We start from the raw sequence: 27,871 nt of genomic DNA on the forward strand, positions 1-27,871 counted from the left end.
AGTAAACACTTGAAACCAGAAAACTTCTTCACAGACCTTCCTCGGTAGGTAACAAGATGGAGTTCGTGCATTGGTTGGCGTTCGCAGCCACAGCGGTGATGCTTGCGGCGGCGAGTTGGGTCGGATGGTCGTTGGCGGAGTGGTTATGGTTCCAGCCGCGGCGTTTGGAACGCAAGCTGAGGGCGCAGGGGCTTCGGGGAAGCAGGTATCGTTTACCCTCCGGTGATATCAAGGATATTGGGGATCTCGTCGGAGAGGCTCGCCGGAAACCTCTGCAGCTTTCACACCAGATAGTTGATCGAGTCGATCCCCATTTAACTCGCATTGTTGATATTTATGGAGGTAAATCTGATTTGTTTTATTTTATTTTATTTTAAGCTGTTTGTTTGGGTAAATCTGTTCTGCTGTTCTGCTTTTAAATTTTTGCTCCTGCTGCTTAGAGGTCTTTAGGGTTTCGTTGGCCTTCGGTTTGGGGAAGGAGGTATGATTTGCGGGGGGTATGATTTGCGGGGTTATTTGCGGGGTTATGGAGTAATTGTAGACTGAAAGTAGTCTTGTTTTTTACGCATGGCAAGTTTAATCCTGACAAAAGCGCAGCAGTAGTTTACTGTTTGCTGGATTTTTGGGTTTATTGAAAGGCAAAACATAAAACGAATTAATTGAATATTGACATGAATTCAATTAATTAAGCTAAAATGATATCATTTTTTTATCGAATATGAATTATTACATAAATTTTAACTAATTAGAAGACTTTAATTTTTTTAAATAATTAATTAAACAACTTATTAATCATGGATCATTTTTTATTATATTAAGTAATTAAGGTCTTCTTTGAAATTATTTTTAATTTTCTTTTAAATATACATGTATAATGTTTTAAATTTTTTTATTTTAAAAAATAAATCAAGTTACTTTTAAATTCTCTTAAAAAATTAGACATGTTTTAAGAAATTATAGCTTCTCTCTCTTTTCTCAACTCTATCACTTGATGATCGATCAATTTTAAAATAAAGAGAAAATTGACACTTAAAGAGGTAGAAATAAGACCCTTAAATTGCTCAACCTTTATTTGACCAAACGTCAATAAAAGTCTGATTAAGTAACTCTGATTTTGACCAATAAATTCATGCCCACCATTAATGAATAAGTTATACATTATTAATAAATATTATATGATTCATTATCAAGATAACATTTAAAATAATGATTATCCTTAATAATAACATAATGTTAGAGTATTATTAAGTCACTTTTAAATTTAATTCCATTACATTATTTTAAATGTTATTTACATTACATTCTTCTACTTTGTTCATATAATATTTTCAAATTAACAAACACAATTTATAGTGCGAGTAAATTTTTTTCTTAGTTTGGTCAAATCATAAATTTATTATTAAGAACGAAAGAATAGGGATCACGGTGATTTTATACAATCAGTACGATGCATTTTCTTTCATGTATCATAATGTTAGTTTCATGCTTAATATAATTCATAATGAGATATTATCATAATGGTCCATCAATAATGTCTTTGTTAAACACAAATACTCTTAAAATTCTTATTTTTCATTCATTTATTTACAATTAAGTATAGTAAAATCGAATGTATCAATATACCAAAAATACTACTAAATGAGCTTAGAGAGTTAAATATGTAAAGAACATAAGCTAAAACATAAAGTCATTAATTTTTCCAGTGATTTACATTCTTTTCACATTATTAATTAAATCTTTTTTGTTGCAATCCTTTAGTAAATGGATCGACAACCATAAGATTGGTGTTAATGTGCTAAAATGAACTATTTGTTTATGAAAAACTTCTTTGATGATATATTATTTCAATTTCATATGCTTAGCACCCTCTGATACTCATTATTCTTAGAGATGAAAACAAAAACAACATTATGGCAATAAATTTTCAATGATTTAATAATACTATGAAATATTCTAAGCCCTAAAAATTTCAATAGTTGGATAAAAAGGACAAAGTTGATGACTAAAAAAGTAATAGTTGACAATTGAGGCTGTTGTTAAAAGCCGTGACAATGGCAGTTGGCTACAAATACCAAATTTGTTTACTGCACATGCAATAGATGGTCATCAAAATTGTGATTGAAATCGGCACTATTCTTAGCTAGTCATAGAGGTCGTATTGATGAATATAATAGTATCAATTGATTGTAGATGCCATATTTGGAAGTTGTAATAGTGTCAATTGGCCACATAGGCCATAATTGATGCATCAATATCATTAGTTGGTCACATAGGCTATAATTAGTGATTGTAATATCTTCAATTGACCATAGAAGTCATAGTTAGTTACTACAATTTTATCAAGTAGTCACAAAGGTCGTAGTTGATGATTGCAATAATATTAGTTGGCTATCGAGATCGTAGTTGTTGATTACAATATCGCCAGTTTGCCACAAAGGCTGTATGTAAGAGTTGTAATAGTGCAGTTGACCATATATGTTATATTTGGTGAATGCAATATCACTGGTTGGCACATAGGTCATAATTGGTGATTGCAATTGCATTAGTTGGACATATAGACCATAGTTGAAATATATAGTAGTAGTTGCACAAGGCTGTTGTTGTTTTTTACATAGACATTAGTTGGCCGCAAATGCCATAGTTGGTTGCTGCGTAGACAGTAGTTGTCCACAAGGGTCGTTACTGGAAGTTGTGATAGTAATAGTTGGCCAAAATGGTTCTAAGTGCACATGCAGTAATTAGCTACAAAGTTCATGGTTGAAAGCTGCAATATTGTCAATTGGCTATAAAGATTGTATTTGGGGAGTGCAATAGTGTAAGTTAGACACATAGATCATTGTTGAAAGTTATAATAGCGTCAGTTTGTCACATAGACTATAGTTTGTGACTAAAATATCATTTATTGGTCATATATTTCATAGTTGGTGATTGCAATATCATTAATTTGCCACAGAGACTGTAGTTGGTGAATGCAATACCGTTGGTCAGCCACAGATTTCGTAGATGGTGACCACAATAACGTTTGTTTGCCCGCATATGCCATAATTCAAATTTATAAAAGTAGTTTGTCTTATAGGTTTTACTTGGGAGCCGTAATAGATTCAGTTGACCACAAATGTTGTAGTTGAAATTTGTAAAAATAGTTTGCCGCATATGCCATAGTTGATGATTGAACCTCTTCTTTTAGAACGAGATTATAGTTTTACACTGGACACTATATTTGTCAGTATACAACATAAAGAAAGATATATATGTTAGGTACAACCATTGTATTCTAGCTGCGACGATCATAAGAAGTAGTTTTCAGTCGCTTATGGTTGGTGGTGGCAGGTGGTGATGATTGGTGGTGGTCAACAATGGTTAACGACTGTGGAGGCTGGAAGTTATCGTTAGGTCTTCAATACAACGTTGGTAAGCAATTGTTACTGATGACAACAAGCAAGGTTGACTGATGATGACCGACGGGTGGTAGTCGACAGTCATCATCTGCTACGAAGGCCTGAAGTTATCCCAGAGTTTATAATACAATGTTATACATTACAATAGTAGTTTTGATACGGCATTAGCATATAAGGGTCGTCGACGGCGGTGAACAGGCTTGGGGTCGCCGATGGCGTGGAGCAGGGGTAGCTCGCGGTTGTTGAAGGTAGCCGATAGGCGGTGCTTGAAAGTTATCTCCTAGTCTTAAGTTCAAAACAAGCTTAGAAATTTCTTCTCTTCTCCCCCCTCCTCCTCAAATGAAGAGAGGGAGTCTACTTTTAGTCTATGAAATTGGGTCATTTTAGTTCATTATGGAATAACTTCCCCAACAACTTAATTAAAGGGCCTTCATTGATACCCCTTAATCATAGGAGTATTTTTTTAATGATTTGAGGGCCTTAAAGACATTGAAATTAAGCGAGCTTCAGATTGTTGGATTCCTCTTGTCAAGACACATGATTTTATTATAAATATGTTAAATTTTGAGTTCACTTGATGCACTAAAACTTTCAAATGTGCTTTAATAGCTTGATCTGTGCTTTATTGGACTAGGATGGAGTCAATTTTGGTATTATCAAGTTTGTGTTGTCAAGTATTCAACTTAATTATAAGCTTGCTAAAATTAGAGCCTTGAAAGATATTGAGTTTGATTCTAAAACATTTAATGATAAAAAAAAATTCATTGAAAGTCGTGCTAAAAAAATTTGTTAGCGACACACTAGTAATAAAATGATAAAAAGAAGGAATAATTAGGAGAGAAATAATATCAATTCACTTGATATAAATAAATAAAATATTATTTTCAATCATTTTTATTTATTTTATTTTCTTAGGTTTGGTGAGAGCTAAACAAAAAAAAAAAAAAAGAAGTTTCTAATAATTTATTCTAAAATATTTGAGTTTTAATAGTATTTTTTTATTAATAATTTTAAACAAGGTGACTTAGGGAGTCAAATTAACACTGGCTCATTAGTTCAACGAGTCAATTTGACTCATTAATTCAACGAGTCGACTTAGCTCAGTCGCACCTCGAGTTATGTACAAATGAAATGAGTTGTTGTTCATTTTATACTTCCTCCTCTTGTCACTTTTGGGAGAGATTGTTTTTATTTGGTAAAAAAAATGCAGGTGAGAGAATAAGGCACCATTTTTTTGGTTTGGGCCTTATCCCAGGGTGGTTATCATGGATCCTGAGCTCGTAAAGGACGTTTTATCCAGCAAATTTGGTCATTTTGAGAAGCCAAAACCATCACAAAATATAAAGCAGCTAGCTCTAGGGCTCGCAAATTATGAAGGTGAGAAATGGGCCAAACATAGAAGAATCATCAGCCCTGCCTTCCATGTTGAGAAGTTGAAGGTACTCTTTCATTTTCACGTCAAGGAACTTCGCATTGGTTAAGGAATCCAAATTTAGGGCTTCTATATTACCATTTTTTGTTCGTACAGATAATGATGCCGACATTTGCTGCTTGCTGTGATGAGCTCATAAGTCGATGGGAGGATTTGGCTGATAGTGCAGGTGTGTTAGAGATAAATGTTTGGTCTGAATTTCGGAACTTTTCTGGAGATGTCATCTCTCGCGCAGCATTTGGGAGCAGCTATATAGAGGGACGTCGTATTTTTGAACTACAGGGAGAGCAAAGTGAGCTTGTGATGCATTCTACTCGGACTTTGTATATCCCCGGTTTTAGGTACTTTCTTTTTATTATGTTTTCAGGAAGCAAATATCATATTGATTGAGCTTTTTGACCTTAAGATGCAGGCATCTGCACAAAACCATATGAACACTTGTGAAAATAAGAAATTTTATAAAAATCAATACAAATGATAATTTAATATTTTCTACTAGCAGCAATCTTTAGAATCTTGAATAAGAAAAATATGAAACTAATTAAAAATTATTTGTTTGTGAAAATTTAGTTTGTACCAGAATCGTTAGAACAATAACAAGTTTTGGTGATAGAAAATGTAGTGAGAAATTAAATCATCAATTCAATTATTCTCTTATATAAGGGGATAACTTTTCTTGAAAATCTTCAAGTCTCTCTTTTGATCAGTAGTGAAATCTTGAAACTAGAAGGATATGAAAATATAAATAATTTATAAAAAAAAATTTCTTTGAAATCCTACATGTTGATTACTAAAAACAATCATTATAATAACAGTGAATTGTTGAAAATACATTAACATTAGAAAGGTTTGAAATCCCTCATTTGATTGTTAGAAAGCTATAATAGCTACAAATCATATGCCAATATGTACATCAAAAATATGCCAGCACAAATCACAAAGACATCGCGCGGATGGCTGAAGTGATGGCGTAGCCCTACTGGACCTACCAAAGATGGTCTAGGACCACAAACTCAGCCGACCAACACCTAGCGTATCGAGAAGATAGTGCAGATCAGACAGATAAAGGGTAGATCATCACCTAAGAAATCCCTCTGCTAGATCTAGTCGAATGAACCTGACTCTATCCACCAGGATAGACCAAGGGCATCCAAACGTCTCCTCTAGTTTCGGAGCAGCAGATGTGAACCCTCAGCGAGCAGCCGCACAGACAGGTGCCCGACCTCACTATCACCCGACTTGATAGCCGCCCGACACAATGGCGGTCCGACCACATCTATGGGACCCAGAGGCAATATTTATAAATAGTCAGAACTACCCCGCCGTATCTACGTCTCTCAGGGGTACAATATGTAATTGTATAATGTCCCGTCCTTAAAAATAGGGATCCATTTTATGCATAAAGGTTACACAATTTTACTATTCAACACTATGCTTTTTGTCTCTCTCTCACCCTCTTTTAATCTTGAGTGCTTTATTCCTTGCGTGTGTCTCTCAGACAGATTTGAATTCAACATCCTAAAATGCACGGTGCGTATGGAGGCATGTCGTCGACAAGAAAAGGTGCACAATGATCCTAGATAAAAAGGAATAACCAAAGAATAGTAGCTAATATGAGTTGTCCACGAGATGGCACTGAGGAGTTAGTTAAGGTGGGGAAGTGGAAGGAACTTATGGCCTAAATACACTCAGGTCAGAGGCATGGGAAAGCACTAGCACTGGAGGCACCACCTAGACGCAACCGGACGAACGCCGTACTTGTCGCCGCGATAGTCCCGACCATCCTCGAAGGGATAGAAGCTCCGCGACGGACCTCCCTGAAGAGGAACAAAACGGGCGAGCTGTGTAGTCTTGCGTTCATACAAGAGGGGGAGGTTGTCCTCCTATTACATTCACGGGCAACGATCTTCCCTAGCGAGGAAATCCGTATGATGGACTATAGTCGTCACGGGGATAATCAACAACTTCCGAGTTGGAAGCATTTTTATTGACACTGGCAGCTCTGTGAATTGGCGATCACCTGGGGTGAAGGAGATAAGGTGTTCATAGAGAAGGAAGGTTTCCTAATAGTGGACTTTACCACAACATACAACGCCATATTTGACCGACCATTGCTAAACCTCTTCAGAGCGGTTGTATCCACCTAGCACGTTGCTGTGAAGTTTCCATGGGACAGAGAAGTGATCACAGTCAAAAGAGATCAGGAGCAGTCGAGGACCAGCTACCTTAGAGCAGTCACGAACATGGAGCACGAGTCGCTAGATCTGCAAAGCCGAAAGGAGGGCGAACTCGAGACCAATGAGGCCGCCCTAAAGATCCCAGTCGGAGAGAACGAACCTGATAAATCTTTCCTATTAAGTGATGGTTTTACTGCAGGGCATCGAGAACTATTAATTTAAACACTTCGGGACCACTGCCATGTTTTTGCCTGGATCGCCGTGAAGATGCCCGGGATACCAGCCAATGTCGTCTGCCACAGATTGAACTTGAACCCTAAGGTCTGACCAATTAAGCGGAAAATGAGGATCTCGGTGACCGCATTGTCTGAACCCATCAAGTAGGTGTTAAAGCTACAAGAGGCGGGGTGCATCCGAGAAGTGCAGTACCCCCTTGGCTCTCAAATGTCTTCATGGTTCAGAAGGCCAATGAGAAGCGGCAAATGTGCATCGACTTCACCAAATTGAACGCCGTCTGCTCGAAGGATTGCCACCCACTACTAAAGATTGACGCCTTGGTGGACGAAACCATGAAATACTCTGTAATGAGTTTCCTAAACACTTTCTCTGGGTATCACTGAATCAGGTTGCACCTAGCGGACGTCGAGAAGACTACCTTCATCACAGCTGAGGGAGTGTTTTGTTATAATGTAATGCCCTTCAGGCTTAAGTTTGTTGGAACCACATATCAACGTTTGATAGATGTAATCTTTAAAAATCAAAATAGAAAAAATATTGAGGTGTAAGTCAATGATATTCTCGTGAAAAGCCGATTGGCCAAACAACATGCAAGGGACTTGAAAGAAACCTTCCAAACTCCCAACAAATTAAATATGAGACTGAACCCCTTAAAAATGCACGTTTGGAGTCTCAATTGGAAAGTTCTTAGGTTTTCTCTTAACCTCCGAAGGCATAAAAGTGAATCTCGACAATATCCAGGCGCTGATTGACATGCCTCCCACTCCCTCCGGAATGCTCGAGAAGTCCAAAAGCTAACCGGCCAGATCGCAACTCTAAGTCGGATCATTTCAAGTTCCAGTGACAAGTGCGTCGTGTTCTTTAAAACTCTCTGAAAGATCGAGAGCTTCCAGTGGACGGATGAATGCCAACAAGCTTTCTAGAACCTTAAGGATTCCTTAGCTTCACCATCTGTCCTCAAAAGCTCGAAGCCAAGCAAATAGCTCTTTCTGTACTTAGGGGCAGGAGTTGAGGCATTCACCTCCGTGCTGGTTTGAAAAGAAGCGAGAAAGCAATTCTCATTCTACTACACCAGCCGCGTGTTGTGGGGAGCCAAGGTTTGTTATCCAGTTATGAAAAAGCTCACTTTTGCTCTGATTATGTCGGCTCGCAGATTGCGACCTTACTTCCAGACACGTCCCATCTGAGTGATTACGGATCACCTAGTGAAATCAGTGCTCATCAAGGCGGAACACTCAGGTTGACTACTCAATTGGGGAGTGAAATTAAGCGAATTCAACATCACTTATGCTGCTTGAATGGCTATAAAAGCCCAAGCAGTCATAGATTTCTTGGCAGACTTTTTGGGCCAAAGGACACAACGGGAGAAAGTCAAAGCGGACGACTTGAGTGGATACTATACTTGGATGGCTCCTCGAATAGAACCGGAGTAGGACTTGAGCTTGCTCTGAGTAGTCTCGCTAGAGAACACGTATACCATTCAATGACCATAAAGTTTGAAATAACAAACAACCAGGCAGAATACAAAGCTTTGATCGCTGGTCTGCGTCTAGCTTAAGGGATGGGCGCCCGGACCCTCGTCTTGAGGTCAGACTCATAGCTTGTGGTGGACCAGATAAACAATGACTTTGAAGCCAAAGATGAGATGATGATGAAGTACCTTAACAAGGACAAGGTGGAAATCTAGAGATTCACGCAGTTCCAGATCGAATATACAGCTGAGAAGAAGACCAGGTGGCCAATTTTCTATCCCAATGTGTTCGCTTGGGAAATGGAGAACCACAAGTCCTCAGCCGGCTAGTCATCAATGAGCCCAAGGCTATGAAGACTAAGAGCGAGCAAACCAAAAGCTGGATAGGTCCATACGTCAGATTCTTAGAAATGGGGAACATCATGACAGAAGTCACGAACTTGAGGAGGTTCAAGTGCAAGGCCGCACAATACCTTCTAATGGAAGAATGCTCTTCTGGAAATTGACAACGTCGATGTCCCTAAGGTGCGTCAGAGAGAGCGAGGTAGAGGACTTTCTCTTGGACATTCATTTTGGGGAATATGAGAGCCATTCCAGAGGAATGACATTGGTGCACTGTGTCCAATGACAGGGATATTTCTGGCCAACACTATTAAGGGATGTCAAAACATTCTCCAAGCGCTGTAAACAATACTAGAAATATAGTTCGCCATAACATCAGTCAGCTCACAAAATATGCTGATCACCAGCCCGTGACCCTTTGTCATCTAGGGTCTAGATATTTTCGGACTATTTCCACCTTCCCAGGGATGATGACGCTTCCTCTTAGCAGTAGTGGATTACTTTTTCAAATGGATCGAAGCCAAAGCACTGGCCCGGATCACAACTGACTCGTCCGAAACTTTATCTTTACTGACCTGATCTGCCAATAAGGCCTGCCACTAGTGATCATTACGGACAACGGAACACAGTTTTTGATAAAAAGGACCAGAGTATTTGCCACGACCAAGGAATAAATCAGACTTGCCTCAGTTCATCTTTCGTGAACTAAAGGTTAAGTCGAGGCGCCCAATAAAATCATCCTTAACTTATTAAGGAAGAAGGTAGAAGGTGCAAAAGGCAGTACTGTGGAGATTCTCCTATCTGTTGTATGGGCCGTTCGCACAACTTCGTCAACCACTATCGACCAAACACCATTCATGCCGTCGCACAAGATGGGGATCATGCTGCCAGTAGAATATAATCTCCACAGCCAAAGAGTTCTTGCGTCCACGCCATTTGAAGAAAATAATCCCCCAGATTTGCTGGAGGCGAACGACAAAGGAGCAATGCTCGCGCTTGACCTTGTGGATGAGGCTCAAACACATTCGACACTGCTAAAGGATGAGGTCAAGAGGAGGGCTGCCCGCTACTACAGTAGTCATGTCCGAGAAAAAGTCCTCTCTCGGGGATTTGGTGCCGAAGAAGGTATACCCTGCAACACAGAGATAGGTAGTGGGGAAGCTGTACCAAACGTGGAGCGACCTTACATCATCGACCGCCAAGTAGGACCCGTAGCATACAAGCTGAAGACTCATGCAGGGAACGGGGTCCCTTGAACTTGGAGAGGGGATGGTATCAAATTTTTTTTTCCATAAAGCTACTTTTATAATTTTGAAAGAATGTTTAATAAAGATTATTCCTTGTTTCTGTTAGCAACTCAAGATTTTCATCTAATATTATGCTAAGAGTTATGTATGAAATTAACGAACATCGCATTGATTGAAAAGCCGAAATTCTTAGGTTAGCAAAGAACTCGGGAAACTGGAGAGAACATATGGAGATGAACAAAGCCGAAGATTGCTAGTCGTGATGCCAAGATCGCCTGACTGACTAGAGGTTGAAGGCTAACAGATCATGGTGCCAAGATCACCTGGTTGAACCTACAAAATTGAAGATTGCTAGCCGCCAGCAGACCGTGGCACGAAGATTGCTCGGCTACACCTATAAAATTAAAGATTGCTAGTCGTGGCAACAAGATTACTTGACTGAGCTGGGGCTGAAAACTAGCGGACCATAATGCCAAGATTGCTCAACTGCATCTAGAAGATTGAAGATTGCTAGCCGTGGTGCCAAGATCGCTCGATTGAGCAGAGGCCAAAGACCAGCAGATCGTGGCGCCAAGATAGCCCGGGTACACTTAAAAAATTGAAGATTGCTAGTAATGGTGCCAAATCGCCCGAATGAGCAGCGACTGAAGACCGTAATGCTAAGATTGCCCAACAACATCTAGAAATTTGAAGTTTGCTAGTTGTGGTGCCAAGAACGTCGATTGAGTGGAGGTTGAAAACCACTAGCATGTGGCGCCACAGCCGTACGATTGCACCTAAAAAAAATTAAAATTGCTATTTGTGGCGCTAAGATCGTCCGATAGAGCAGAGGTTTAAGACTAGCAAATTAAGGTGCTTAGATCGCCCGACTGCACCTGAAAAATTGAAGACGGCTAGCTGTGGCTCAAAGATCGCTCGGGTGAGTAGAGGCTGAAGACTACTAGACCGTGGTGCCAAGATCGCCTGACTAAGCAGAGGCTGAAGACCAGCAGACCATGGAGCCAAGTTTGCCTGACTGCACCTAGAAACTGAAAGACTGCTAGCCGTGGCGCAAATATCACCCGACTGAGCAGAGAAGACCAGAAGGCTGTGGTGCCAAAATTGCCTGGTTGCACCTAGAAAATTGAAAGATCGCTAGCCATGGCGCCAAAATCGCCCGACTAAGTAGATACTGAAAATCAACAGACCGAGGTGCCAAGGCTGCCCGTCTGCTTCTGGAAAATTGAAGATTGTTAGTCGTGGTGTCAATATCACCCGACTGAGCAGAGGCTGAAGATCAGCAGACCGTGGCACCATGATCTCCCGACTGCACCTAGAAAATTGAAGTCTGCTTGCCGTTGCGCCAAGATCGTTCGACTGAGTAGAGGCTGAAGACGAGCAGACCGTGGCGCCAGGATAGCCTTGCTGCACCTAAAAAATTGAAGATTCCTAGTCGTGGAGCCAAGATCGTCTGACTAAGCAGAGGATGAAGATCAGTAGATTGTGGCGCCAAGATTGCTCGACTAGACCTAGAAAATTGAAAATTGCTGTTCGTGGCCCCCAAGATCGCCTGACTAAGCAGAGGCTGAAGACCAGCAGACAGCAGTGCCAAGATTGCACGACTGCACAAAGAAAATGGAAGATTGCTAGCCGTAGTGCAATGATCTCTCGGCTGAGCAGAGGCTAAAGAGTAGTAGGCCGAGGTGCCATGATTACTCGATTGCATCTAAATAATTGAAGGCTGCTAGATGCAGGTCCAAAATTACTCCACTGAATAGAGGCTGAAGATCAGCAGACTGTGGTGCCAAGATCACTTGGCTGCACTTAAAAAGTTAAAGATTGCTAGTTGTGGCACCAGGATCACCCAACTGAGTAGATGCTGAAGATCAGCAGACCGTGGCACCAAGATTTGCACCTGGAAATATGAGGAATGCTAGCCATGGTGCCAAGTTCACCCAGTTGAACAGAGGCCGAAGACTTGAAAACCATGGCGCCATGACCACTTGGCCTCATAAGACCACAACAACAAGAGATTTTGGTCCAACCTAACTTCAGAAACCTCAACCTGAAGACAACCCTACAAGAGATGGTTGTGATGCCAAATTCGCAACCTTCCCAAACATACATTCACACGTCCACAAATTATCTCAGTGGAGAGGGCAACACGTCATAAATAAATAAATAAATAAAAATAAAAATACTATGTAAATGAGATGTGGGAAAGTTTTCCTTTTCATTTCCGCAAGAATAAAAGTAATCCCCTTTTACATAATTGTTCGTCGGCAGGACTTAGCCGGGCGATGCCAAAAAAAAAAGAAGAGGGCGGGGGGTGGGGTGGGGTGGGGGAAAGAGAAGACAAATAACTAAATATGTGCATGTATGCAATGAATCTAAACAACCACTGACCCATCACCACTGTTGGTTCCGTTTTCCTGCGCTTATTCTCCTCATCGTCATCAGAGCCCATGAAGAGTGAAGCAAGGTTGTCCATATTACCTCACTTTGGGCCCAACAAGCTAGCCTTCACGAAATGCTCGGTAGCGATGGCAAGGCCGACCTTGATTTGGTTTGAAAATGCCATAATGAAATCTTCCCTCAAAATCATCCCTAGCACCTTCGACTTCAATTCTTGGTTCTTGACAGTCAAAACGACAATGGTTTGCTCGAGTTCCTCGACCTTAGTCTCTAATGTGTGGGTCGAATCTCTTAATCCTTTTCGTAGGTGTAGGAGCTCTAGTTCTGTATGCATTTTGCGTTCAGATACCTCGGCCATCATCTGACTCTCAACCTTCCTTTTCTTATCCTTTTATATCAAAGCCTTTGCTTGGTAATGAAACACAGAGAGGGCCAAGGTACTACATCTACCTAAAATTTCGAACAGCTTAGGATAAGACATGCTTGCCAAGGCATAGTTCAAGCTATCTGACCGCATCACCTTGGCAAAATAACTGGAAAGGTCATTCGCCTCTCTGGAAGGAAGGCCGGTGAACCAGTCTCGCTGGGTGTCCACCATCAGATACCTGCCTCTCAAAATCTCTAAGACATTACTTGCCCCGTCCATTTAGGAAATGCACCTAATCGGGTGGACCGGGGAAATCTCTTCTCCAGAAAATGACTTCTACGACCCTAAAGTTCCAGACGAAGTCTCACGAGGTACAAACGAGGTGTCTGTGGCAACCCCCAAAAAGTTCAAAAAAAAAAGGGGGAAATAAAAAATGAGAGGAATGACAAAATGGAGACAAATTTTCTTACCAGCTTCAACGCCAGTCCTTTTTGATGTTTTCCTCCCCAGAAGCTTCTTCTCCTAGGGTATCCTCTCCCCTGCTCCCTTTCTTCTTCTTCTCTAATTCCTCCTAGAGGCTCTCGATCATGTCCCTAGAAGTACCGGGCTATAGAACCTTATCAACAATATCCTGATTAGTGAATTGATAAACGGAGAGTTTTATCCCTTTAATCATTTCTAAGTAAACGCAGAGGTGATCCGGTAGCATCTTCAACCTCACCACTTCTTTGGCGATTGGCCGAACATAGATCCCCTAGCTGCGGTGGGACGGAGCGATCATGAACTTAGATTGCAGTCCCATGCCACACAAAGCTTAGGGCCAGATGAGAACACTGCACAACCATCCCCATCGACCTCAAAACCGAAAAAATAAGAAAACAACTCGATTGACTAGGGCATCTTGACTCACCACAGGTAAACGACGAAGGTCATGATGATAACAATAGAGTTTGGGCTGATTTGAGCAGGGATGATTCCATAACTATTGAGAATAGACCTCTTCTCGCAGCAAATGATAACCTTAGTCTGTACTTGAATTGGTTGACGTAAACGACCAAGCTATCACCATAATTTTCTGCTGACCTTTCTCCTTTAGCAGTCGCGCGAAGTGTAACATTTGGGTTGAAGGCAAATGACTTGTATAGGGCCGCTGCTTGCCTCTAGAAATAATGGAAGGCGTGCCAGAAGAGTTCACACTGAAAAGTTCAGACGAATACCTTGGGGTTTTGACGCAACTAAACCGAAGGAAAGAGGAGTCACACTGAGAAAAGGAAAGGAATCGTACAAGGAGTTAAAACATCCGATTGACTAACTTATACCATACAGACGAAATCAAAATGCTACAGGGATGGTGCGGTCTTTTCAGCACATCAAAGGGCATGAAAAATGTTGAATCAAAATGCACATATCGATGAACCAATAAAAACAAATATCAACATAAATATTAAAAGATCGAACGGTGAAATGAGACATACAACACATATTAATTTGCAGATTAAAATATATTTACATTTATGCCATCAATTCACAATTGTTCACCCAAAAAGAAAAAAATTTTACAAATTTGTCAGCCGTTGCCTCTGGAACAACCGCTTGAACATTGATTTTTCCTTTGTCCTAACCTTATCTACCCTATTCGTCTCAAAACACAGTCAAAGAAGCAAAAGCTCCTTCCGGACGACAATTATTTCGGACCTCAAAAACGATAACTCTTGCAAGGTAGCCTCACAAGCCCGCACAACCGCTAGCTCCCCCACCAACCACTCTATCCATGTGTCATGATAAAGGGAAACCTTTTGAGAAAGCAAAGTAGGGGCAGAATTGGACGGCCCCGAAACATTGGTTATTCTCACCAAGGCTTGTTGGCTGGTCACAAGGTGGCCCTACAAAGCTCATGGGCTCCCCGACAATTCCAAAACCCAAAACGACCCCAATGCCCAAGACCTCTTGCTCATCAGGAGGCGCAGTCTTAGTGCCATCACCAGAGGACGGATCCATCATCCGGTCCAGCTCGGAAGTGGTGAAGGAGAACACTTCTCTTCCGCTGTCCTACCCCACCGTGTCCTTCCCCACCGACAAAGTTTGAGAAGCTGGAACCGCTTGATATTTTAGAGGTAAGTGACCCAAAGCCGACTCTCAGCCTTGCTCCTCCCTCGAATATGGAAAAATGGGAAAGGAAGGGTTTCAACAGGCGTGATAGTCATCCAAAGGATCACTTCCAGGCACGAGACGCTTTTTCACTAGGAAGCTGCCCTCCACCACCAGAGAACTCTCTGCGGAGCGGCCGTTGTTTGAATCAAAAGATTTTACTTCCACCACAGGGTTGAGGGTGCATTTTCCGGACCGTTCGTTCTTAGAACTTGACCTCACACTCTTCTTCATGGCGTGAAAAAGAGAAGCTCGGGCATTCTCGACAATGGACTTGAGGAGTTTCCTATCCTCCATGCTCTGCGTCGTTGAAGCTGCGGAAGACAAATCTGAAGGACGCCCAAAAGACAAGTACCCACATCACATATCTAATGGCCTTTTGACACGAAAATCAAGAAGTAATTAGTTATTGTGCATTAAATAGTCATGAATACCACATACCTGGTTCAAAAATTATATCCTCTTGTCCTTATCCCAGCTGTCGTAAACTAGGAGAAAGAGATTGGGGAACTTTAATATGTACATAAAAAATGTGTCAACAAGAATCGAACAGACTTCGTACATATGATGCAAGTGATGGCGTAGCCCCGCTGGACCTGCTAAGGACAGTCCAGGACCACAAACTCAATCGGCTAACCCGCAACAACGTATCAGGAAGATAGTGCAGCTTAGCTGGATAAAGGATAGATCATCCCCCGAGAAATCCCTCTACCAGATCCAGTCGGATGAACATGGTTCCATCTAGCCCGGACACACCAAAGACGTGAAAACACCTCATCCAGTTCCGAAGCAACTGAAATGAACCCTCATAGAGCAACAACACGAACAGACGCCCGACCTCACTATCAACCAGCTTGATAGCCGCTCGACCATATCTATGGGACCGAGAGGCAATATTTATAAATAGTCAGAAATTCCCCTGCCATATCTACAGAATTTTGGGGTATAGTATGTACTTGTTTGATGACCCATCTCTATAAATAGGGGGTCCATTTTATGAGTAAAGGTTACACAATTTTATTGTTCAACATTGTGCTCTCTCTCTCTTTCTCTCTCTTACCCTCTCTTTCGATCTTGAGTGCTCTATTCCTTGGGTGTGTCTTCGAGACAGATTTGGATTCAACACAATAGAAAGCCAAAAATTATATTAGACTACATGTCATGATTTTCTCAAAATTCTTGCTTATTGATAGGTCACAATATAATGCATTGAAGGAAATTTAAGTAGAGCCATCCAATTAGATCTGAAGTGCATTGCAACTAAAGAAGTCAAAGGAGCTCTTTTGATGGAGGAGATTACATATTAATTTTACTCAGCTTGGAGAAATTCGGCTCCAACAAATTGTTCATGTGATATGTGTTAAGCTAATATAGCATAATCATTGCACTTTCTATGTTTAAAATTTATAAATCTTTACAGTCGATCTCCATCGCATGAGGTATTTTTTATACAATAATCTAATATAAGCTGCTTACGTTCTAGGCCTTGTTAACACAAATGTATGATGAGATGCACAAAATTTCGCAAAAGCATATAATACATAGACTACAAACTCTTAATTTTAATCATTATTCATTAGTTTTTGATAAAATGAAAAATATGACGAGAATCAATCTTGATAATGAATTAAAAGTTTTCTATTAAAATTAACATAGAAAAAAGTTAAGCAACTAGAAGTCATAGAAGTATTTGAAAGTACAACACAAATGTGTAAAAAAAGTAGATAGTGATAAAGCTAAAATAAATCAATTTGGTGAAAGCAAATAAAATATAAGAAAGTCACAAAATTAAGTATCATGCCTGTATTAGAAGATAATCTCTTCTAAGAATTTTTGATCATCCGGTTTATCGAAGAATTGATTAGAATTAAAAACACATTCAACTTCATTATTATTCAGAAATAACTAAACTTTGGTTATACTTGCCTCGGGCATTTATTTATTATCGCAAAATCTCATTGAATTTCTTATTTGGAATAAAGGAAAAAAATTTGAAATCCGACAAACTAGAAAAATTACAACACACAATAAAATCTTACATCGGAAGGAGTTGTTGTAGCTTAGATCTCTATAGAGCCAACTCTTTGCTGAAATTTTACATCTAGATCCTCAACATAAATTATTATTCATTGTTGGATCAGAAGACTTTGAGGAATGTTAAATTACCAATTCAGTTCACTACCAAAGCATATTCCTTTCTTTACTAGATTTTTTGCAATAGCATCATACCACCAAAGCTTGGCCATTGTCAATGTATGTATGATAATAAAGACCTCACAAGTGCGATAACAGGGAACCAAAAAAGTGTAGAAGAAATAACCAATGAACAACAAATATTAAACTCTCAAGAATCCAATAAACCTTAGATTAATATGTATAAATCATCTCCTATATTTAGTAGCATCTAGCATATATTAGCAAAATTAATAGATAAATTTAGATGGTGAAATCTCTATTAATTTAAATGTTTTGTTTATTTTCATGTGAAGACTTTCAATTTATGTTTTTGATAATTGGAGACTTTGAGATTTACATCAATTGAAAAAAATTCAACTTTCATAAAATTTGTGTTGGTATTTATTCTTCATATATGCATATAAGTATTGTATACTGACAGTGAAATTTTCTATTCATCATATATTTATATGTCTTGCCAATGAATGCAGTATTATTAGTTTCCAACATAAGTCACAAGGATATGAGATTTATATTGTTGCTGGGAAATCATGCATTTGGCAAAGATGTTAGAATGCGAGAAGTACATTAGTTAATAATTCATGATATAAAATCAAACCGGTTGCATTAAAAATTAGAAAATAATAATATTAAATTTTTTGGGGTTTTTTTACTCCCATGTATTCATCCAAATTTATTTTATTATTTTTTTTGATAATTTTTAATCTAGGAGTCAATTTTTTTAGAATTCTTTTAGGACTTATAAAAAAAAAACAAGAAAACCTCAATTAAATAAAAAAAGAGGTACAAAACTTGGGGAATTCTAATATAAGGCAAAGATGGCTTACCCCCTTGAAGCAAAAAAAGAAAAATAACCACTAGGGACATTATCCACCCAAATACTACGAAATCTACTAGCAAGTATAACCAACAAGGCGGCAAGTTGGTTACCTTCTCTACAAATATGGAACCAGTTACAAAGTTTACCCTGCAAAATTTGCAAAAGAGACTGAAATACATAAGTACCAAGGAGGATTGTCACTATCATGATAGTATTTCTAGAGCGTGATCGAGTTCATTTCAAAAATCACCTTGTTCTAGCCAACATGAGCAGCCAACTTAGCAGCTTCCAATAGGGCCATAGATTCAGCATGAAGAGTAAAAGTAGCAAAACTAGGAGCAGAGAAGAAGGCCAATCAATTTCCCAAGTGGTTTCTGCACACTCCTACTAACCCAGCCGCACCTTTATCAAAACTCCCATCAATGTTGATTTTAATCCAACCAACCTCAGGATGAGACCATTTAATCAGCTGCAGAGAATATTTGGACCTGCTAGCGGCCTTCGCATTTAGCAAATTGTCACTACTAGATAGACCAAGTACATTAGCTTTCTTAGGCTTCCCACATTTAATAATTTTTTACATATGCCAAGATATTGATATAAGTAGTTTTAGAACTTCTAGTTATCTCATGCCTGTAGTTGTTTCTAGACATCCAAATAAACCACCATGTAATAAATGGAATAATAGGAAGAATTCCAGCTTTCCCTTGGAACATAACACTCCAAGTCTGAAAACAATCCTCTAAGCTAGAAAAGCCTCCAGCCAGGATATTTATGTTGAAGGCCTTGCCCACCCATTGCTAGACCTCCAGAGAATACTTACAAAACACGAAAAGATGAAGGACTTATTTCAAGTCTAGATGAATTTTTTATCCCATCACTTGATTTGAATTGCACATTGTTAGAAGTTATATTAGGAAATAATTTATTCCTGTTAGAAGTTATGAGGAATAAATTATTTCCTTAGAATAAGAGTTACTCTTCATAAATTTCTATTTATTTTCTTGAATTATGAGTTATTTCCTTTCTTATTTTAGGCTTTCCAAATATTATGTTATTTTCTTTTCTCTCCAAATAGGTGATATAGCTTTCCTTTCATATTATTTCCTTTTTTATTATCTTTTCTATTCTAAGATTCATGTAAGGGTTTATACCCCCTCTCATATTAATGAAAAAAAGCCCTCTTTATTCCACATTATTCTATATTTCAACATGGTATTAAAGCAAGGTTTTCTACCTTAGCTGCCGGTCCTCCCTCTAGAGCCACCGGACTCCCTTCCTGCTCTTCTCCCTGCAGGAAGGGAGGGACGCTTTCTCTCCCCGAGCTTATTTATGTTGCCCATGAAGTTTTTTGTTGGATTGATTGTTTATTTAAACTACCACACTATTATTTTTTTTTAGTATCAGTTCCTGAAGGTTGCGGGTAGAGGGAAGGAAGAGAGGGGGTTTAAGAAGAGGATTTGTGAGGGGCTTGTCGCAGTTTCTGATCTTCTGAACTTATGCCCCTTAACAATTTCGTGGGAGCTTTCTCTTTTTTTTCGTGTGGTTTTCTTGTTGAAAGTAGCAAAATGTTGCTGCAACAATGATGGATATGTTATCTGATGCCATTATCCAACAAATCCTATCGCAGATAAGCAATGCTCGAGATTTTGCTGCTTGCAGCTGTCTCCAAGAGGTGGAAGGATTGTATTCCTTACAAACCATCACTCTACTTCCCACACAAATGCCGTTCATTCCATCTCTGTTGCAGATTCTACAATCTCCCAAATAATCTCCATTGTCATCTGCTTGGAGGAGCTAGCTTTTTACTGCCCCTTTTCTGCACCAAGCCTTGCCTCCTGGATATACCTGCATAATAGCTTGCTTCGCATTCTGGAGCTTTGAATGGACAACACAGTTGACAATTTCTTTGGGGGCAGAGTGCAGGGATGCGGTGGTTGGGTGGAATGCATTGGTGCAGCACATAACTTGGAAGCTCTCAAGCATTGGGGTGTATCCTTAACAAAGTCTCCAAGTTGGGGAGTTTTTAAGAGGCTAAAGACATTGGAGATCATTGAAGCAGCATATTGTGATGATGCATTGAAGGATGCTATTAAGGCTTGCTCTAATCTGTCTGATTTGGCTTTGCTTGCCTGCAATGGAGTTACGACAGTGTCCATAGAATTGGAGTGGTTGGAGAGATGTAGGCTGGATTTCTTAGGTTTAGAGAATTGTTCGCTGTCTTTGAACTCGATGTGGGCTGCCGTGCACTGTACAAGGGTTGACATCCATCTGTCATAAGAGTTATTCTTTATGTCGGTCTCAATTTTGATGTATACGAATTTTTGAAGGAGTGGAACTGACTTTTGTTTCGAACAAGTTTGGTGTTTGATCCTTGAGGCTGAGCAATCATGGGATGATGACAACACTTTACCTTCAAGTGAGCATTGTAAGCTTTTTCTGTAACAGGTCCTCCACTGAAATTCTTCCTACATTAGACCTTCATCCGAAACCTTTTTCTGTATTAGACCCTTATTCAGAACTTTTTCCTATATCAGGCTCTCCTCCAAAACTTTTTCTGGAGCAGATCCTCTACCAGAATTCTTCCTGCAACAGACTCTCCTCGAAAGCCTTTTCCTGCATCAGGCACTCCGTCGAAACTTTTTTTCTACATCAGACCCTCTGAAATCGTTCCTGCAACATACTCTCTACAACAGTCCCTCCTCCAAAATTTTTTCTTTATCAGGCCCTCCTCCAAAGCTTTTCCTGCAATAGATCCTCCACCATAATTCTTCTTGCAATAGACCCTCATATTAAGCTTTTTTGCTGTATTAGGTCCACCTCCAGAGCTCTCCCCACACTAAGGCCTATGTTCGGGGCTTTTTTCCTTTTTTTTTCTTTTTTTTTTCTGCAAATCATATCCCGCTGCTTTTTCTAGAGGTTGTCTACTTCCCTGCAACTCTCCTGTAACATTACCTGTAGGAGCCTTCTGCCTATTTACTGATACTGCAGGAACTGCATTCAAAGACAACCACAATCAACTAGGAGTTAGTTTTTCTTGCAGGTTGTCTACTTCCCTGCAAACTCCCCTGCAATGTCACCTGTAAGAGTCTTACGCCTACCTACAACACAGTAGGAACTGCAGTAAAAAACAACCATAGTTGACTACTTCCCTACAAACTCCCAGCATTACCTGTAGGAGCCTTTCTCCTACCTACGGACTTTGCAGGAACTGCAGTTAAAGATAACTGCAGTTATCTACTTCCTGCAAACTCCCCTGCAACATTATCTGTAGGAACCTTCTCCCTGTCTATAGACAGTGCATGAACTACAGTCAATGATGACCGAAGTACGGGATGAAGACTTCAAAGTTCTACTTTACAGGATTTTCTGCACCCATTGTTTCATGTTTTCAAATTCAAGTTGAACATGATTTTCAACCATGTTTCAATTTGAGAGAGAGTGATAAAAGTTATATTAGGAAATAATTTATTCTTTGTGAGAAGTTATGAATCAATTATTTCCTTATATTCAGAGTTATTTTCTTTCCTATTTTATATTTATTTTCTTGGATTAGGAGTTATTTCCTTTCTTATTTTAGGCCTTCCAATTTTATGTTTTTTTTTATCTCCAAATAATTAATATGAATTAATTAATTAGATATATTAGGTGACATATCTTTTATTTTATTTTATTTTCTTTTTTATTAGTTTTTCTTTTCTAGGATCATGGAAGGGTTATTTATACCCCCCTCTCATATTAATGAAAATAATCTCACTTTATTCCGCATTATTCTAAATTTCAACATACATATCTATTGTTCACGTATGTAGTGTATTTTAATTATCATAATTAGCAATAAGCTTTATGCAAATCATGCATATAAATAATCATTAATATAATAGGATATGATGCAAATAAAGAAAAAGTTGAATTATTTATGTTTTCTCAATGAACATACTATAACAAATTCCAGGAGTAGATTAAAAAAATAAATTTATCATTTACCATGTTTAATGAAGTTTTCTTCAAACCGACCACAAATATAAATATATCTATCACATGGTTGGACAAATTCCTTGATGAAAACTAGATAGAATAACATAAGGTTAGTAATGGTGTGTTATATACTTCGATTTCAACTATGTAGATGGAATTCGACTTTTCGTTTTCTTAGAGACACCGATCATGACAAATCATTTCATTTATTGATTTATTTTTTCTTTCTCCATTAGTTTCTTCTTATAAATTTATAATAAAAAGCAAAGATCCAGTTTAACAATCAATATCAATATGCTAACTGTTGCTTTTTTGTTAATAATTTGCGTTGAATTGTGTTTTAAGGTTTTTTTTTTTTACTTTATTCTACTTTATTCCACAACTTCAGAAGTCAGAAGCCAAAATGTTCAATTTCACTAGTAATGGTAGATTCATGTTCTGATTCAAATTGACATTCAACATTGATCTCATGCTTTTATTTAATTTTAAGTTTAAATCTAGTTTTATTTCTTAGGTTCGATTCAAGTTTTAACTGATGCTCAACTTTAGATTCACGTTCATGAATGCTTTTTATTGAAGAATCTATCGCAAATTCATCTTTGACAAATTAGATTTAGAATCATTGTATTTATTAGAAAGAAAAGTTTTATTGATTGTTTGATGAAAAAATGAATTTTCAAATTTAATTTTAATTTATTCTAGTCAAAATTTGGTATTTTTAGTTGCAGTCGATTTTGTAATTTAATTACAAGAACAAAATCAATCATTTGAACTGTAGATTTATACCCACTCCAAAGAACAAGCGAAGAAACCAAATTTATGGTGAGGTTATTGCATTGCTTAAAATCATGATTGAACGGAGGGAGCATGCAATAAAAAACGGTGAAGCTATTCCTAATGACTTGTTGGGCTTGTTGATGGAATCAAACCAAAGGCATGCTCAAGAAGGAGATCACATGCAAGATGTTAGTCTGACCAGAGAAGATGTGATTGAGGAGTGCAAGCTATTTTACTTTGCTGGGCATGAAACAACATCTGTTCTTCTTACATGGACCATGGTTGTCCTCAGTATGCATCCAAACTGGCAGGATCAAGCAAGAAGAGAGGTTTTACAAGTGTTTGGCCAAAACAAACCAACTTTCGAGGGGTTAAGCCAATTGAAGATTGTAAGTACCAATGTATTTGTTGTTTTTCATATATGTGCAATTCTTTAATTTATTTTTAGGGGCATTTACATACATACCATGCATATCTTTTATATTTATATGTCTAACACCTAAATATTCATATTTACATGCATATTACTCTGATCTTTAACATCACATAAAAAATACTACAACCCTTTTTTCCTAAAAATAAAATACTCGTTTTCATGCATAGGTGGTATATTTATGATGCCAAGGTGTTTTAAGTGTAAACATCAAATTTGAGTGTTAGATATGTAAATACATAAGAATTGTGTGGTGCTTATGTAAATTTCCCTTATTTTTTTATTATTTGAAGGAAAAAAAGGCATTAGCTTTATGAATGTAGCGGGAAAAGTAGCTCTTAATTCATTAACTAGTTCAAATTTTACTACTGTTTATATGGAATACATCATTGTTGGAAAAATTGGACTCATACTATCTTGGTATGAACTTGCATTAGGATATACAAATATTTTTTCCAAATAAGAAGATACTTATCATAAAATATAGAATTTTTAAATATAAATGCAAAATATCACATGGTATATTTGTTCTATGATTATTTAAATATGGTGTAGTTTATACCAAATATCATTTTATTTTGAATAAAAATATTTTTAATGTGATACACTTATTTCCTTGAAACACACATAAAGCTCCTATAACTGATGCTTTGATTGTTATATTCTGATTGGATATCCTTTTTCAGATGACTATGATTCTTTATGAGGTTCTAAGATTATATCCACCAGGAGTTGCACTTATTCGTCAAACTTACAAAGAAATGAAGCTTGGAGATTATACTTTCCCACCAGGAGTGCAAATTTTATTGCCTATCCTTCTTCTCCACCATAGTCGGAAGTTTTGGGGTGAGGATGCAGAAGAATTCAACCCTGATAGGTTTTCTGAAGGAGTATCGAAGGCAACAAAGAACAGACTCATCTATTTTCCATTTGGTTGGGGTCCTCGAATCTGCATCGGCCAAAGCTTTGCACTTACAGAAGCAAAAATGGCTTTGGCAAGAATTCTACAGCGCTTTTCAGTCCAGTTGTCCCCATCTTATGCCCATGCTCCTTGTACTGTTATAACTCTTCAACCTCAACATGGTGTTGATGTCATCTTGCACAAGCTCCCTCTACCATAAACATCATGCTAAGTTCTTTTATAAACTCAGTACTATAAAATTTGATGTCAGTATCATACTGTTATTATTATATGTATTCTCTTATATGAAAAGTATTTTTATAGTACACAAGTTTTATTTGGATTTGATAAGCTTAAAATGTTTAATTAGAATCAAGTCAACAAAAAAATAAAGGTTCTCAATTTTTCTTGTGTAAAAAAAATGGCTATAAATAGATTTAGCTTGGAATTCTATGGAGAGGTTAAATTCTGTTTGTATTAACATTAGTTATAGTTAGATGGCGTGCTATTGCATTTTGATTTTAAATTTATGGCATCATAAAACAAATTATTATTAGGGGTCATGGTGAGGAAACTAAACTAATTTATTGGTTATATGGAATTATATTATTATGGTTTTTCTTTTTTTGATATAAGAAGTCAAAACTTATCCTATGAAAATGAATTGATTATTTTAAAATTATATCATTTGAGGGTAATTATATTTTTTCATTATTAATTTTTAATGAGCACATGACCCCATTTTAAAGTATTTTGATTACTCAAATACTTCTAAGCTAAGTGACAATATTATATTTTCCTTACAGAATGATGAAGTGCAAAAAATGACTTGGATGATTTTGCATGTCAAGTAGGATTGCATTAGGTTGGTGATGATATAAGTTGATATATAAAAGTTTTATTGGCATTGAACTTGGGGCCAATGTTGGGCTTTTTGTGAAGGAGTTAAGAAGGAATTGAGGTTAGAGAAGAAGAGAGGTGAAGTGAAGGATGAAATCATGAGAGGCTCATTTCCAATAATTTAAAGTATTACCTTGGTAAATTGATGATATCTTTTTGGGGAACTTCTGAAATAGATAATGTTTTATTATTTATTTAATCATTTTTTTGTGCTATTTTTTAAAGTTGTTTCTCTTATTTGTCTTAGAAGGCTTGAGATTTTTGTCTTCTTCATCAAGTGAGTGTACTCGTGTTATGAGAAATGTTGGTGAGAATTATTTTATTATACACCACAATTGAGGGTTTTTTATCAGTTGATTAAATCATGTATCATGTCTGATGGACTTAAGATGAAGCAGAATGATTTTAAATTTGATATATTTTTTGAATGTTTGATCACTTTTCAATATATTGTCAATGCTTCTTTAATATAAAGTTTGATGTAAACTCTTTCTATCCCCCTCTGTTCTGAGTGTTTTTCATCTAACTTCTTTTCCTCTCAATAGTCGTGTTACGATGACGCTTTCTCATCTAAGGTTACAAGTGATTGGGTTTCTCAGCATCATCATTTTATTATCCTATAGTAGGTCTTCCTCTCATTGTCTTTCCTACAAATTCTTATTTTTTCCTATTCTTTAGGGTTTCAATGGTCTCTAGTAGTAAATGGTAGAAATAAGCATGTAGGTGAGACATTTAAAATATTTTTTAATGATAAATTTGTGTGATGTATTAATCAGTTTGAGTAATGCTTCAGTGCTAAGGTTTATTATTCTATGCTTGATCTTCATAATATCTTTTTTTAAGTTACTGTAAGGTGATGCGCCAAAACATACCGTAAAGTAAGTAGGTCATACAACGCAAATATACGTGTCAAGTAATATGCAGATTAAGAGTCTGCATATCGGTCCAACGAAAAAATATTTAAGAATTATTCTGGCATAAAATCTCTAGTTTACTAATCTTGTGAACCTAGCTGGGTGTGATTACAAAATAGGTTTAAGTTCTGTAATTATAACAAAAATATATCAGATTGTAGACAGTAAAAAACAAAAAAACGGAGAAAATCTTAGAAGTTCTTCAAGAATGACGACGCTCGTGTCTGTGATTCAGAGATCATGTGGACTGTGGTGTTTCTAAATTTTTACCTACGTGCTAATTATCAACCAGGGATAAAAAGTTCTTCTTATACCTATATATAGGTAAAAAAATATTAAAAAAAAAACTAGAATCCATGAAGTTGAGGTTTCTTCAATCTCCATGACATTCCACAAGAATTTTTTGATTCCCAGAAAAGGTTGTAGAATCCTACTAGAATATGCTTATCCTCTCAGGGTTCTGTGGTTAACTCTTTCGTTTTCACTACACAACAATTAAATGTCATAACTTCATGATATATTTTAGCATCATAGTTGGCGAAACTAGGAGTAAATGAAATTCAGAGGTTAAGAGAAAACAATGGCCGAGAAAGCACTGAAAACTCTACAGAAAAAATATCTCAGAAAACCACAATAAAAACCACTTCCTCTACATTACAATGACACGAAAAAGATTTTAACCACACATTCTTGAGAAAAATATAGACAAGAAATCCATTGCAGATTTTCATTGCAAGATATAAAGGAAAGAACTAACAATAAAGGCTTATCCTCTCTACAAGAGCAGCATCTCTCCCTCTCATACGATAACTCCCTCAAACTGAAAAATACTCAAAATGAAATACCCAACCCTTAACATTTGAACATAAGGAGTGAAGAAAGCCTAAGGGAACTATTCAAATTTCTTCCAAATCTTTGCCTCCAGCCATTCAAAGTCTCTCTATTTTCTTAAAATGACCAACAAAACACTCTTATATCATTATCTACAAATTTGACAAGGAAAATTCTTTCCAAATGATTTCTTGCTCCGTTAGCGTGGTGACACAGATATTCGTATATGCAAATATTTATGAAATTGACACCACTTAACGACGCCAAAAAATCGATGCAGACAGATTTATAATATATATGTAATATGATTCTAACAAAAATAGTTTCATAAATATAATTTATCCTTTAAAACACTTTTTAAACTACCAAATCTCTCTTAAATATCAATGCAAGTATACGTATTGTTCAAGTAATAAAGTGCTCTAATGGAGTCCTAGATATCAATCCCATAGGGAAGTTGAAAAATCCTAAAGTAAATTATGAAAATTACTTTATAATAAAAACAAAAAATAAAAAATAAAAGTAAAGTATAAAATTTGAAAATTGACTACTCAGGTGAATGCTAATTAAAATGCAGATGTTAAATTACAGAAATTAAAGTAAACTAAATACTAAACTTTTAAAAGTAAAATTATGAAAATTAAACAAATTTTTGTTGTGACGAAAAGTTCAAATTTAAGAAAGCATCTTTCCCCTTTACAATGAGTATATGATTTGTGAAGAAATTAAAATCATTTGAAATATATATATATATGAAATATATATAAAAATTGTTTTGTGCCAAATAGGAGCAATCATATTCTTTATCCTCATCCGAGTGCTATAAAGAATATTGACTAATCCATAGTTCGGTCCCTAATTCTGTGGTTAGGCTGGGAGGAGACCGGCTGCCACTCCAAAGCTCCCCC

The 27,871-nt window shown here is 37.5% G+C and overlaps 1 protein-coding gene across 1 annotated transcript; it reads left to right on the top strand.

Annotated features, from left to right (window-relative positions):
- On the top strand, positions 1 to 24,620 carry LOC110036861 (cytochrome P450 CYP72A219-like). Its single transcript, XM_020741412.1, has 5 exons — positions 1 to 344; positions 4,613 to 4,837; positions 4,927 to 5,171; positions 22,986 to 23,373; positions 24,104 to 24,620. The coding sequence occupies exons 1-5, from the start codon at positions 57 to 59 to the stop codon at positions 24,536 to 24,538; spliced, it is 1,581 nt and encodes a 526-aa protein (XP_020597071.1). The 5' UTR covers positions 1 to 56; the 3' UTR covers positions 24,539 to 24,620.
- The last annotated feature ends 3,251 nt before the right edge of the window (positions 24,621 to 27,871 follow it).

The sequence above is a fragment of the Phalaenopsis equestris genome, unplaced genomic scaffold (assembly GCF_001263595.1).
Source record: "Phalaenopsis equestris unplaced genomic scaffold, ASM126359v1 Scaffold211921, whole genome shotgun sequence".
Taxonomy (NCBI): Eukaryota; Viridiplantae; Streptophyta; class Magnoliopsida; order Asparagales; family Orchidaceae; genus Phalaenopsis; species Phalaenopsis equestris.